The 15817-nt window shown below is 39.4% G+C and overlaps 2 protein-coding genes across 4 annotated transcripts in view; one reads left to right on the top strand and one right to left on the bottom strand.

Moving 5' to 3' along the window:
• Positions 1 to 15817, bottom strand: part of gfra4a (GDNF family receptor alpha 4a) — a 422120-nt gene that overhangs the window by 70866 nt on the left and 335437 nt on the right. The gene's annotated exons all lie outside the window — the stretch shown is intronic.
• Positions 1 to 15817, top strand: part of atrn (attractin) — a 415178-nt gene that overhangs the window by 319778 nt on the left and 79583 nt on the right. Inside the window, exon 27 of one of the 2 annotated variants that reach the window (XM_063047122.1) lies at positions 8619 to 8856. The exons of the other annotated variant lie outside the window; for it this stretch is intronic. Within the exon in view, the coding sequence (XP_062903192.1) occupies positions 8619 to 8666 (48 nt within the window). The 3' untranslated portion in view covers positions 8667 to 8856. Of the gene's footprint in view, positions 1 to 8618; positions 8857 to 15817 lie in introns of those variants that run through there. 2 annotated transcript variants of the gene reach the window in all.

The following is a 15817-nucleotide window of genomic DNA, read 5'->3' as shown; positions in this document are numbered from 1 at the left end:
CTTTTTTTCTGGCTTCTGTCCAGTTCTGAAACATCAACTACTCATATCCCTCCATTGATGTTGTACAGTTTTGGTCACCATGTTATAGGAAAGACATTTTCAAGCTGGAGAGGGTGCAGAAGAAATTTATAAGACTGGACTAAAGAGCCTGAGTTATCGGGAGAGATTGGCCACATTGAATCTTAATTCCTTGTAGTATAGGAGAATGAGGAGTGACGTCAAGTTTTTAAAGTCATTTGGGGTGTGAATAAGGTGGATGGTAATAATCCTTTCCCTGGGTTAGGGAATACAAAGGGAGAGGGTGGATACCAGATAAGAGGGTAGAGATTTAAAAGAAACAAGAGAGGTAACTTCTTTCCACAGTGGGTAGCGAGTTCCTGGAATGATCTGCTAGAGGAAGTGGCTGAGGCAGGTACATTTGCAACACTTAAGCGGCAGTTGTGTGGCATTGGCACAAACTTACTAACCTTGCCTGCAAGATCCCTGTAGCACACATCTGGTCACAGGTCTCCAATCTGAAAAACAACCCTCCACCATCATCCTCTAACTCTTATCACCCCAAGACAATTTTGTATCCAATTGGCTAGCTCATCCTAGAAACCTTATATGATATAATCTTCCAGACCATCCTACCACGCAGGACCTTGTCAAAGGCCTTGGTAAAGTCTATATAGACAATGCCTGCTACCCTGTCCTTGTCAATCTTCCTAGTCCCCTTTTCCAAAACTCTGTCAAATTCTTCCAGAACACCGGGTTTCTTACCACATCCCAAAGCATATGGGTTAGTAGATTAATAGGTCATATTGACCTATTAATAGGGTTCATTGGGCCGGAAGGGCCTGTTACTGTGCTCTATCTCTAAATTTTAAAAAAATGAACAAATGCAATTTTTTTGTGTTATTTAGTTAATTGTGTTCTCTTTGTTTAGTTTTAGGAATTGTGTAAAGATCTGATCACATTTTAGGTCATATTTTTGTAGAAATAGAGAAAATTCTACAGAGTTCACAAACTTTCTAGCACCACTGTTTACTGCGTGTCCTGTTGAGTTCCTCCAGCATTTTCTATCTGTGTTGCTCTGGATTTCCAGCCTCTGCAGAATGTCTTGTGTTATTGTTTCGGCAATGCTAATAATTAATCATAAAACGTCATAGCTCATTTTCTGTCGATGAATACACAACTTTTTTTTCATTAGAGTCAATTGAACCCAAATGAATCATTTTGAAAATAGCTTATTTTAATACAAGGAACAATGGTAACATTTTTGTGCAGCCCATTACAGAAACTAAAGAGCATAAATCATCAATTTGGTCATTGCCACAAATTTCAATTAAAATGATTAATGTCGATATATACAGTGCCTTGAAAAAGTGTTCAGCCCCCAATCCTTTGTTCACGTAAATGAGTGTTATAACCAGGTTTTTTGATCAATTTGACTGAGGATTTTTATTTGTAAATCACATGGTCCTGTTTTCACAGTGCAGTCAAAACACAGTGAAAGTTGTAAAGCATGTAAAACTAAAAATTCAAAAACTAAAATGTGAACAGTTCAAAGGTATCTGTCCCCTTTTCCTCTATACTTAGGAGTGACCACTCACAACTATTCGAGCCAGTAGTCTTTTTGAATAGGTCTCTATTAGCTTTGCACAATCTGAAGGAGCAAGATTTGCTCATTCCTCCATGCAAAATTGCTCAAGCTGTGCCAAGTTAGTTGGGAATTGGCGGTGGACAGCGATCTTGAGGTCTTGCCAGAGATGTTAGGTCAACCACTTAATTTTTGTTATTTGAAGCCACTCCATTGTTGTTATGGCAGTGTGCTTTAGGTTGTTGTCTTTCTGGAAGAAGAGCTTCCTTCCCAATTTAAGCTTTCTGGCAGAGGCTAACAAGTTTTTATCCAGGATCTCCCTGAATTTAATACCATTCATCTTCTCATTGATTGAGACCAGACTGATTTTTTTGAATTGCCCAGTCAAATTCCTGACCTTAATCTGATGTAACACCTCTGATAAGACCTCAATTTTGCAAAGAGAAATCAGTAGATCTTGCTTCATTACATTGTGACTTACCAAAAAAGACTACTGGCTGTGAGAGGTGATTCAACTAAGTACTGAGGCAAAGGGGATGAATACTTTTCAACTCCTGACATTTCAGTTTTTCATGTTTTACAATCTTCCCTGTTTTTGGGCTGTATCATGAAAAAGGGAGCATGTGATTCACAAATAAAATTTCTCAGTCAAATTAATCAAAATTCTAGTTGTATGTGAACAAAGGATTGGGGACTGAATACTTTTTTAAGGCACTGTATCTTATTGAATCACTTCAGTGATCTGCAGAAATGCAGGCTATTTTTCATCTGGTAAACCTTTATAGCTCCAGGTTTATCAGAGTTAAACAGTACCATTGATTGAAGTGGGTTTTGATTAATTTGAGAGGGAGGAAGGTAAAGGACTGCCTTTGATGATTGAAAGCTTGAGGGTGTATTTGTCCGAACTTGTCTTCCTTGTACGTTTTAAACTGCAACGTACTGTCCTCTGTAGTATTTCTCCACCTTCCCTATCTACTATCTTCGGATAGATATTTCTTATTTATTAATTTCATCTTTAGTTTTTGAAACTGAAACTCTGCCTTAATTTCTTTTCCTTTGATGACCACCCTCCTGTTTTACTATATACCATTCTTTAGAGAAGACAATTTAATATGATCTTCCCTCTGTGTTACAGAACTGCTGAGACTCTAGTTTTGATTGGTAATCTCTTTAAGCAATTTCGACGCAGTCAGTTTTTCAGTAATGTGCTCCCAAGAGAGAAAAAGAAGTGTTTGTTTTAGTAGTTTTATTTAAGCCAAAGGTATGAATTGTGATGGGTGCAAATATGAGTCTTGTATCCATCTACAGTGAAGTCTGATGTATACTGCTGCTACTTCTGGTTTAACAGCCTCTTCCCCAGAACTTGATACGGTGAAAGTCGATCATCTCCTAATCTTTCATCACATGTTGGCTCTACCATTTGGCTATGTTCCTTCCTGTTCTGCACAGATAATATTTAGCATGGGGAATTCTTCAGATTTGTTTGTTTCATATTTGCCATTTCGCAACCATTCCTTCTTGTCTAGTTAATACTTTTAACAACGAGTAGGAGAGCACTGGACAAGCTGTGCTGTTCTATTTTGAAGTACAACACGTGTGCAATTGGCCCACGATGTGGTGCCAAGCTTAATGCCAGTTTATACTAAATGTCCTCCTTCTCTGTATCATCCATATCCTACCATCCCCTTTGTATTAAGATGTCCATTTAAAACCTTCTAAAACTCTATCAAACTGCTCTCATTGCTGCCCCTGTAACCATTCCAAATACCTACTGCTCTAAAAAAACCTGCCCCTCATGTCAATTTTAACACTTTATTGAGACATACTGTTGAATTGTTCAGTATATCCAATATAGCTTATCTTTTTCTTTATAACCTGACATTAAGAATCAACCACTCTTTGTGCTTCAGAATCACATCCAAATTCCCACTGAGCTTCTCAATTAAACTTGTCACTACCATCTCAATATGGATATCAGAGAGGTCTTTAGTAAGTGACAAAAAGAAACAGAATTCCTTTCTCTGTGGTAAAGTACACTTAGTTGAGATTGATAAACTGCACACTTAGTTGTGCATCTCTCTCAATGTTGGATTTTATTAATTTATGTTAATATGGTGGTGGTTGTCCATCGTGTCTGACGATGACACTCCAGGAGAGTTTTTAAAGTCTATCATCACCACTTCAACTTCTAAGTTTTTATCTCAACACTGAGTATTAAGTTTATTAATGGCATTTCATTTTGAATTTTGTCCTAAGCCACTTATAAATTCAGATATATAACAGCAATCCAATCAGGTTGAAATCTGTTGTGAGATGGATGAATAGATTTGACAAAAACTGGAAACAGATTCCTGAAAATAGTCAACCACACTGCTGAGGGGACCAGTAGTTCAACTTTTATCAGGAGCATGTGAAAATTGGTTTACTATTGTCACATACACTGAGATATGGATAAAAACTTGCATCCTGTCATAATTAATTACAATAGTGCATTGTTTATGATGCGACTGGTGAGACATAGCGACACTTCATTGACAGCAAACAAATTTACTAACTTTTTTTTTCTGGACAACGATCACTGCAATCAATAGCCTGTAGCTTCCATTTTGAAGTTGAGCTTTTGAACCTCCTGTATGACCTGGCATTTTTACTGTGTTCTGTGGGATTTGGTGAACTGGAGTCTTGAAGGTGCAGTACGGTTGTGTTGGCATGGCGGGTAAGGGCTGAATCAAAGTGTTGGGATCTGGGCCCGAGAGCGAGGAACAACTTGATGCTTGGCCATTCCTGGAGTGGACTTGGAGCTGAGTCGAAGTGGCGGGGCTGGGCCCGAGAACGAGGAACAAGCTGATGTTTGACCATTCCTGGCGCGGACGGGGCTGAGTCGAAGTGGCAGGGCCAGGCCTGAGAGAGAGGATTAAGTCAATGTTTCGTAGCCGATCTAAGCAAAGGCCAGATTGAAAAGGTTGGGTGTTTGGTTTGTTGCACCATGAGGCTTACTCATCTCTACACTGAACTGAGGCTGTGTGGCCTTCAACTACCAGGCTCCTAGACTGGCTTTGTGGCTGTGAATTTTAGTTCTGAGTGTTTACTTTTTATGATGTGCATGATTTGTTCTTTATTTCACACTTCGGGAGTTTGATGGTTTTTTTAATGGGTTCTACTGGGTTTCTTTTTGTGGTTGCCTGCAAGAAGATGAATTTCAAGTTTGTATATAGTTGTACATGCATTGATAATAAATGCACTTTGAACTTGGAGGTGTACAAGGTAAGATAATTGGAGGATGCTGGGATGCCACAGTAGCGTGGTGGTTACCATATTACAGTGCCAGCAAACTAGGTTCAATGCTGCTGCTCTTTGTAAGGAGTTTGTACCTTCTCCCTGTGACTGCACATTTCAAGGACATACAGGTTGGTACGATAATCAGTCATAATGGATGTAATTTGGCAGTACTGAATTGTTTGGCCGGAAGCCTGTTACCGTGCAGTGTCTCAAATAAAAATAATTAAAGAAATAAATAGAACAAAGAATAAAGTGCCATGCAGGTAGACAATAAGGTGCAAGGTTACCAAATAGATTATGATGTTACCGTACTAGGGAATCGTTCAATAGTGCTATCACAGCAGAGTAGAAGTTGTCCTCGAGTCTGGTGGCATGTGGTTTCAGGCTTTCTTATCTCCTGCCTGATGGGAGAGCATGTCGGGTGGTGGAGACTTTGTCTATGTTGGCTGCCTTACCAAGACAGCAAGAACTGTCAACCTTCTTTGTCCTCAGTGCCATTGATGGAAACAAGTACGCGTGCATTTCCCTGCTTTCTGAAGGCAATGACCTACTCTCTTGCTGTGCTGACAATGAGTGATTGGTTATTAATGTGCACTGGGTCATCCCATGTCAATATTTATCTCTGAACAAACATCACCAAAGCAGATTGCAAGTTGATTATCTAACTTCTGTTTGTGGAACCTTGTTGTGGCACAAGTAAGGAACCCTATTCCAAAATGAAAATATATCTCAGCTACTTCATTTCTTTTTTGTGTACTGAATAGTGAAAGGTGTGCAAACACATGTTGATTCTTTTTTCCTCGGTCACTGGGAGCAATGATACCACAAGATAAGAAAGGTGCTAGCATTTGTGTTGCACCTTCTGTAACTTGAATATGTCTCAGGGCCATGCAGACTCAGTGACTGGCTCTGTACTGTGACCTAGGAAGCCAGGGTTTCTCCAGACACCAAGGTAGTTGTCGTCTTATGTACTGCATTCATTTTGATTGAGTGATTAAATATTGAACTGATCTTGAGCAAATTCCCCGTACTCTTGTTTGAAGTAAGAGCCATGGGATCTAATTACTTTGAAGGCAGAAGTGATCAAATTTAATATCCTATGTGATAAACTGCGCGCTTAGCTGTGTGAGTCACTCTCAGCATTGGATTGCGTTATATTTGTGTTAATGTGGTGGTTGTCCATCTTGTGTAATGATGACAAGAAACCTGTGTGGGAGAGTTTTACAAGTGGAAAAACTGTTGCACTGGAGCAGTTCCACTCTCAACCTCAGAAGTCCAGGTCCAGTGGTACAAACTGGGGTCTTCTTTGGTTGTAGTGGGTGATTATGTCATCTTTTGTGCCCTGTGATGCTCTTTATTCTCCATGGAGCGTCTTCCTGGCTATTGGATCTCACTGTATATTTCATCTGACCAGTCTGCTGGAGCTGACTTCACATGCTCGGACAGGCATGTCCCTACCTCACCACGATGTGAGGTCACCAGCTCCCCTCCCCTGGTTTAGCCTGCCTGACAAATAGATGTACTGGTCTCACATGCAAACAGCTACTTGGAGCCACAAGTTGGAGCTAACTGTTTGGTGGGGAGCAAAGGTGAGTGAGTTGCCCCAGAATGAACATGACGAGCCTCTCACCAGATGCTAGTTAGAAACTGTTCACATAAATGTACACGACTGATACTAGTTAGAAACTGTTCGGCAACCGTTTCCTGTCCGAATTAAGCAATGTACTGTTCCAAATGAACAAAGGGAATTCCAGCTGTTTTCTTAATAGTTTTTGTTCTTTTGGTGATGTCCGAAATAACCGACTGCCTCAATTAACTGATGGCCCAATTAACTGGATCCTCTGTATACACTGCATATAATGTAAGACCATAAAACGTAGGAGCAGAATTAGGCTATTCAGCCAATTGGGTCTGCTCAGTCATTCCATCATGGCTGACTTATTATCATTTTCAACCCCATTCTACTGCCTTCTCCCTGTAACCTTTGGCAGTAATCGAGAACCTGTCAACCTTTGCTTTAAATGTACACAATAACTTAGCCTCCTCAGCCATCTGTGGCAATGAATTCCATAGATTCACCACATTCTGGCTAAAGAAGTTCCTCCTCAACTCTGTTCTGGAACTGTGCCCTCTGGTCCTAGACTCCCCCAATATAGGAAACATCCTCACCACATCCAGTCTATACTTACAGCTGTCCCACCAATGAGCTACTGATGGTGTGATAAGAAGTGATGCCTGATGATGGTTCATGCCACCCTATACCCTTTTGGCTAAAGTATTCTCCCAGCAACAGTACTTAAGCTAAATACTGCTTGGGGTAACCATATCTCCCTTGGGTCGAAGACCACCCCAACTGACCAGAGAAAATAGATTTCAGCTTGCCTCTCTCCTGTCTGATATTGTGTTAGCTATTATATAGCTTTTAATAAAGTGATCATAATTTCTGAATTACATTCCAGTTGGTCAGATACAAATTCTTAAAGTGATTACACATTTTATTTCAGGTGGCTCTCTTGGTGCTTGGATATGATCATTGCTGGAGTCTTTCTCTCCATTCTCTCTTTTCTTAACATCCTTGCCCATTTAATAATAATAATAACTTATTTATAGAGCACTTTTCAAACAGACGATGTAGTTCAAAGTGCATTACAATGGGATAAAGTGCAAACATGAAAATGAAAGTTAAAAGCAAGTTAGTTAAAAGCAAGATTTTGAGCTACTGTTTAAAAGCGTCAACTGAGTCTGCATTCCTTATAGTTTTAAGTATTGAATTCCACAGTAGTTTGAGGGAGGTTGTTGAAATTTAACAGAAGAAGACCTGAGAGGTTTTTTTTTTACATACGATCTCCATTTTATCAGAAAACATAGGATCAGATTCATCCTTTGATGATACTGAAGCTTAGTTTCCTTCTGTTAAAATTAGACAAACTATCATTGTTCTCATCTCTGTTAAACCCATATGCAAGTTATGTGTGACAGATGTGAATGGAATCTCTTTTGATAACACTTAAACTGTGCTAATAATGTGGTATATAGCATCCCAGAGACACAATTATTATGTTATGTTGACTTGATTGCCTTAGTGTATTTATCTGCTTTGCCTATGCGGGTGGAAACTGTACAGTGCCTGTCAAATTTGACCTTAATTATGTTTGTTTTGACCATTTTCATTTTGTAGTGCATTTTGAGCACTACTTTGACAAAATTGAATTAATGACATTTGATTGAAGCCTTATCATTTGTTGCTTAGTGTTTTACGGGGAGGTAAACAGCAACCCAAGTTTAACTATGTGCCTTTGCAAAATGAAATTGGTTAAAATATTTTGTAGTAGTATTGATTTTAATCAAGAAGCAAAACTTGGTGTTGTCCATGATTTGTCCATGACATAGTGGTGAATGCAGGTTTGATTTCAACATTGAAAAAGAATGTGGATAGGTACGTGGATGGGAGCGGTATGGAGAGCATGTGGATGAGCCTAGGCAGATTAATAATTCGTCACTGACTAGATGGTCCAAAGAGCTTGTTTCGGTGCTAGAGTGTTCTTTAATTGTATGACTTGATTTAGTATGTATTAAAAATCCACAATTTTGTTTTTGTCTTCATGACAGTTGGTTTAATTAATCCTTCTGTTAAGGTTGCCAGCTATCATAGAAAGGTGTTTGTCCTTGCATTTCTCTTACTTATTTATTATAATAAGTTACAAGCAATGATTGATTTACTTTATGCCTTGCAATTTTTATTTATTTTGATACTTAGAGATACAGCACAGTAACTGGCTCATCTGGCTCAACGAGCCCCTACTGACCAAATAACCTACTAGCCCACATGTCTTTGGAACGTCGGAGGAAACTGGAACACCCAGAGGAAACCCACACAGTCATGGGGAGTATGCAGAAACTCCTTACAGACAGCAGCATGAATAGCATTACGCTACTGTGCCACCTGTATTTGTTGATGAAAGGTTATCCAGGCAGTCCTTCTTTCTTTTTTTTTCAGGTAGGGGTATATATCGGGGGGAAAGGTTAAGGGGAGGGGGAGGGTAGATATTATCATTCTATGCAATCACTTCGAAAACTCAATAAAAATTATATTAAAAAAAACAAGAATGAAAGGTGTGTGATTTGTCAGTTGATAAAAATCAAATTGCAATCTCCAAGTATGCTAAAAAGCTTTCTCTTTAATGAATAATTTTTACATCAATTAAGAAGACAATTTTTTTTTGTGTGGTAGATGTTCAATTTGCCAAAGCAATGTACTGTTGAGTAAAATGTTTTAAAAGTTCTCTTACTTAAGGATGTTATTGTAATAAATTGTAGCTCCTTTGTTTCCCAATAGTCAGTTAATTCACTGATTATATTGAAGTATTGGGGGAATGTCAAACTAAATTCTTTACGCAGAGTGATATGTGTGAGGAATGCCCTGCCAGGTGTGGTGGTAAAGGCAGATACATTAGGGACATTTACAAACCTCTTAGATTAGCACAATAATGACAGAAAAATGGAGGGCTTTGTAGGAGGGAGGGGTTTAGATTGATCTTAGAGTAGGTTAAAAGGTCAGCACAACGTCATGTGCTGAAGGACCTGTACGGATCTGTCGTGTTTTATGTTTACTGAGCATTTCTTGTGAGCAGCGCATTTCAAGCAGCCCATTCTAAGTCCATTCTGAATCCACTTGATTCTGATTCAGAATTGAGTGCTGAAGAAGAGTCAAATCAGTTTTGAAGAAAGATACCAAATATGATTTTGGAAAATGGTGCTAGAGTAGTATACTTTTACTTGGAAAATCTTTTGCCGTATCAACCAGTTAAGGTCAGATGTAGTAAAGCTACTTGTGCTGCCTTCTAAATGGCCAGTGCATCAATAAATTCCACCTCCATACCCCCAGAGTTTGCTCTGCTGTTATTTGTGTGAGATTGCCAATTTAAAAGTAGTTAGTTATAAAATAACAGGAGCTTATTTTAAATGATCATCACAGTTGTGTGACAAGAATCCCACATTACATGGAATTTTGCCTTATGGAGTTTCATCCATAAGACATAGGAGCAGAATTGGCCCATCCAGTCTGCTTCACCATTCATTCCATCAAGCCTGATGTATTATCCCTCTCAACCCCAATTTTCTACCTTCTCCTCATAACCTTTGACACCCTTACTAATTAAGAAATTAACAACCTGCGCTTTAAATATACCTGAAGACTTGGCCTCCATGGCCGTCTGTGGCAATGAATTCCACAGAGTCACAACACTTTGGCTGAAGAAATTTCTCCTCATCTATGTTCTAAAGGGATGTTCTTGTATTCTGAGTCTGTGCCTTCTGGTCTTAGACTCCCCACTATAGGAAATATTTTCTCCACGTCCACTCTATCCAGACCATTCAATAGGTTTCATTGAAATTCCCCATCATTCTTCTAAACTCTAGCCAGTACAGCCAAGAGCCATCAAACACTTCTCATGCATTCAGTTTAAAGGTAATATACTTTCAAAGTGCATATATGTCACCATATGCAGCCCTGAGTTTCATTTTCTTGTGGACATACTCAATAAGTTCACAATAGAATAACGGCCATAATATAATCAATGAAAGACTGCACCAACTTGGGCGTGCAACCAATATGCAAGAGACAACAAACTGTGAAAATACAAAGAAATAAATAAATAGATAGATAGATTAGATAAGATAGATAGGCAATAAGTATTGAGAACATGAGATGAAGAGTCCTTGAAAGTGAGTCCTTGGGTTGTGGAAATATTTCAGTGATGGGCTAAGTGAAGTTGAATGAAGTTATCCCCTTAGTTTCAAAAAGCCTGATAGTTGAGGGTAATAACTGTTACTGAACCTGGTGGTGGTAATTCTGAGGCTTCTGTACCTTTGTCCTGATGGCAGCAGCGAGAAAAGAGCAGATTTTAGATTCTGGCGGTTGTGTAGATGTGCTCGATGGTGGGAAGAGCTTTGCCCATGATGGACTGGGCCGTATCTACTACTTTCATTCCCAGAGTCATTGTCATAAACCTCCTCTGGACCCTCTCCAATAGATGATCACATGGTCTTTGCTGTAGTAATTACTGCACCATCAGATGTACTCTTCTTGAGGTGAGATATGGCACTCTCTGCCTCTTCCCAGGTTCCGGTTGTTCACAAGTTGATGGCATTGTTCATAGATCACAGAGTTCTGCTACATACTGAGCTTTAAGGGTGAATCCGAAATATCTTAAGGGTTCAATAATGGTAAAGGTCTCTTTCTTCACCGTTATTGTAAGCTCTTGTACTTTCGTTCATTTTCCCCTTGCTTTGATTGAATTAACATTTGAACATTTTAATACCCTCAAAGCCAAAAACAAATAAAAAGCCTATGATGCCAGCATTTACAGTTACCTATCATCTCACTATTGTGATGCATATTCACTTTCTTGGGCCCAAGAGATTTATTGCTAATTTCAGTTTTTTAGCACAACAACATGACCTTTCCAAAGTGTAGAAGTTGTTTGTCCTGTAGGTGAATACAGTATAACCTCCCGATACTGAGGGTATCCCTAAATACTGTACCTATAAGGTTCAGTGCTTGGTCCATTGCTGTTCATTTTGTATATAAACGATATATGTATGATCTCTCAGACATTAAAATTTATATCATTTGCTGATGATACAACTGGTTGGCTTGATCAGAGGGCATGACGAGACGGCCTACAAGGACGAGGTCCAGCACCTGGCCGCGTGGTGTGCCGAAACAATCTGGCCCTTAACACCCAGAAGACCAAGGAGATTACTGTGGACTTCAGGCATGCTAGGAGCCACGCTCATGTCCCCATCTACATCAACGGAGCTGTGTTGGAGCGTGTATCAAGCTTCAAATTCCTTGGTGTCCACATTTCCTAGGATCTCACCTGGTCCCTGAACTCCTCCATCCTGATCAAAAAGGAGCAACAGCGCCTTTATTTCCTGCAGAGCATCAAGAAAATTCACCTCTGTCCCAGGATATTGACTTTTACCGCTGTACCATTGAGAGCATACTCACCAACTGCATCTCAGTGTGGTATGGCAATTGTCCTGTATTGGACCGTAAAGCACTCCAGCGTGTGGTGAAAACTGCCCAGCGGATTATCGGCACCCCATTGCCCATCATTGAGAACATCTACCATAAACACTGCCTGGGCAGGGCGAAAAGTATTATCAAGGATGCATCTCACCCTATCCATGGTCTTTTTATTCTCCTCCCATCCAGTAGGCGGTACAGGAGCCTCCGCTCTGCACCAGCAGGCTCAAGAAGAGCTTCTTCCCTGAGGCTGTGACCCTGCTGAACCTCACATCAAAGTGCTAAGCAGTATTGCACCCATATTGTACTGTCTCAGTACTTTTATATTTGTGTGCTGTAGCACTTACTTTTCATTCGCAGTTATTTTGTAAATAATACTATTCTTTTGCACTTCTGGTCAGATGCTAATTGCATTTCATTGGCTTTGTATCTGTTCAGCACAATGACAATATGTTAGTGTTATTTTAGCTTTTATGTGTTATTTGGTAGGTTATTTTTTGGGTCTTGGAACGCTCAAAAGTTTTTCCCATATAAATTAATGGTAATTGCTTCTTCGCTTTACAGCATTTCGGCATGAATGATTTCATAGGAACGCTCTACCTTAGCGGGGGAAATACAGGACAAGGGCTGTCCTGTATTGGACAAAGCAATTTAGCCCAATATACAGGATGTCCCGGCTAATACGGGACAGTTGGCATCCCTATGTTCAAGTTCAACAGTGCGTGACAGGGAATGAGGAAAGCTGCAGCTGACTCATATCGTTTCCTCGTGGCCCGGTAGCACATGCTTTGCGGCCCGGTGGTTGGGGACCGCTGCACTATACTGTTCACTTATAGTCCCATACATGACTTACTGTGTAGACGTATGGGGAAAAGCATACAAAACAAATACAAACTCAACTAAACACTTAAAATTTAAAGATTTCATAGATTTTAAAATAATACAAATTATGTGTAAAGTAAAAAATAAACAGCTACCACAAAGTACCCAAAGGTTATTTAAAATGAGAGAAAGTCAACATGATTTGAGAGGAACATGTATATTTCATAAACAAAGGATAAGAACAAATGTAAGAAATCATTGTATTTCAGTCAGCTGGGTGAATCTATGGAACAGTTGTAGTGAGAATTTAAAAACATGCGCCACACTTAACAAGTTTAAAAAATTATTTAAAAATAATTTAATGAACAAATATGAAATACATGATTTAAAATGAATGGGTGTAATGTAAATAAATGATACTTGGAATTGGATTTTGTGTTAAAAGATTATGAATTTTTTTGTTTTGATGTGATGATTGACGCCAAATATATTTTTGTCTAAGTAAGAGGGGTAGGCGTAATAAGCTGTAGCTTCAGCCTACACCCTTTCAGTCTGTTTTAAAGAATATCTATTTTTTTTTGTAATTTTGTCTTATGAAATCATCATTGAAAATGATGTTTTTTGTTATATTTGTATTGACCAAAATAAATTTCTTTCATTCATTCATTCATTCATATCAGATAGGGCTTAAAATTTTTTTTTGAGATTAGGGCTTTGTGGGCAGTGAGACCAGTACCATCACACTTTTACAGGAAACTGAGGTTACTGTCCTCTCAGAAGTTGAAAGGGTGACTGTACTTTTCCTATGTTATTCCCTGTGTTGCTTGAGTTAGCAATTGAGCATTTTAATGCCCTTGAAGCCGCAAGCAAATAAAAGGCCTGTGAAGCCAGCATTTCTAGTCGCCCATCATGTAGCTATTACAGAAAACTGGGGTCATTCTCCTCTCACAAATTGAAAGGCTAAGATGCTTTTCTGTTCTCAGTCAAAATTCCTTGGTTTTCACACACTATACTTGCAGGGATTTTAGCAGTATTATCTGAAATGACCAGGTTCTTGCTAATAATTAAAATTACACTGTAAATGTAGATTCTCAGCGGAATTAGCTGAGAGCTTTTCAGCCCTGAAGCATTCAAATTAATGCCGACATATGAGGTTTGCAGGTGATTTTGAGAATTGAACTGCAATCTTAGAGTGGGATAATTCCTCAGAATCTTGCAGCATAGAAGGCTATTTGATGTCTTTTGTGTATGCCAGCCTTTATAACAACTGCAGTTTGTTGCACTCCCCTGCTCCTTCTGAAGAGTTTTGTAACTTTTTTCCTATTGATGTCTATCTCGTTGTCTTTTAACAGCATAGAACAGGAACAGACCTGCAGTGTCTATGCTGTCAATTTGAAATGCACATCTATCTGCACATGGTCCATGCATCTCTATTTCCCACTTGTTTAATATCCCTGCCTTTTGAACATTGCCATCATAATAGCTTGTACCACCTCCTCTGGCAGTGTGTCCTATGCACATAATTGCCTTGTAAATCTCCTTTAACTTTTCCTCCTATCTTAGGCTGTGTACTCTAGTATCTGATATTTTCACCCTACTTATGCCTCTCAGCATCAAAGACTGATATAGCCTGGAAACTGGCCTTCTAGCCCAACTCATCCATACTGAACATGGTGCTCACTATTTGCTTGCATTTGGCCCATGTCCCTCTAAACCCATCCTATCACTGTACTTATCCAAATACCTTTTAAATTTTGCATTGTACCTGCCTCTCTGACGTCCACTTCAGCTTCAACATAATGTCCCAGCTTCTGTTCTCAGTTCCCTGAGGGATGAAGGTCAACATGTCAAAGCCTTTCTGCACCACACTGTCTGCCTATGCCATAGTAGCGTGATCACTCGAGTCAAGTATGGTGTTCTCCTCAGAAGTTGTCTATTGGTGGGTCCTTGAGTGGCTGCATCTGCATATTCTGGTGCAGCGTGGGCAAGGGTTAATGGTAACTATGGTTAGTGGCCGAGTCTTTTGTTTGTTCAGTCCCTCTGTTAACAGCTGCCACTTGTTCTCTGTGTTACAGCTTTCAACAATCTATTTACTTTTGCTTCTTGGTCCCTGTATTTCAGAATGTTCTCCAGTGCTCAACCATTCATTGTACAAGTCCCACTGTGGTTTGACTGACCAAAACTAATTCTTATATATATAGTTCTGTACTATACTGTGCAGAGTCTTAGGCACATACAGTATATACATACATTACCATCTTCAAAGCAGCCAGTTTGTATTATGAAGCAGATATTGCCAGTAATAAACACACCACATGAATGAATAATTTAAACAGAAAATAAGCTGTTGTCTGCATGTTTAAAAATAAATGAAGAATTTGATTCAACGAAGTCTTTTAAAAATGTATCAACTCCCCCATCTTCAAACAAAACATGACTCTCTTACAGAACAGCAATGGCTGTTGGTAGTATAAAAATGTAGGTTGCCTCGTAGCATCTGTGGATGCAGAGAAAACGATCAAAGTTTGTCCAATTTCTCATCGTAAAATCGAGGTGGAGTGGATGTTGAGAGGATGTTTCCAATAGTGGGGGTGTCTAGGACCAGAGCACACAGGCTCAAAATACTGTCATCTCTTTAGAGGAGATGAGGAAATTCTTTAGCTAGAGGGTGCTGAATCTGTGGAATTCATTGCCATGGAAAGCTGTGGAGGCCAGGTCATTGGCTATTCTTATATTGGAGGTTGATAGGCACTTGATTAGTGAGGGCATTGAAGCTTAAGGGGAGAAGGCAGGAGAATGGCTTTGAGGGGGATAATAAATTGGCCATGATGGAATGATGAAGCAGACTCAGCTCAGGGATCATCTGTGAATAAAGAAACAGTTTCCATTTCAGATTCCCTCTTATTACTAGGAGGTGGTACAGGACCCTGAAGGAGCACACTGTTAAGTTTTAGAAAAAGCCTTTTCCCCTCCACCATCAGCTGTTCATAACGACTATCTCACTATTTTGCTGCCTTTTTTTTCTGTCTACTATCTGTCTAGTTTTGTAACTTATAGTAATTATTTTATCTCTTTGCACTGTATTGCCATCTCAAAACAACAAA

This window comes from Mobula hypostoma, chromosome 4 (genome assembly GCF_963921235.1).
Source record: "Mobula hypostoma chromosome 4, sMobHyp1.1, whole genome shotgun sequence".
Lineage (NCBI taxonomy): Eukaryota > Metazoa > Chordata > Chondrichthyes > Myliobatiformes > Myliobatidae > Mobula > Mobula hypostoma.
Note: the sequence above shows the minus strand (reverse complement) of the source record. Positions and strands in the feature narration are given on the sequence as shown.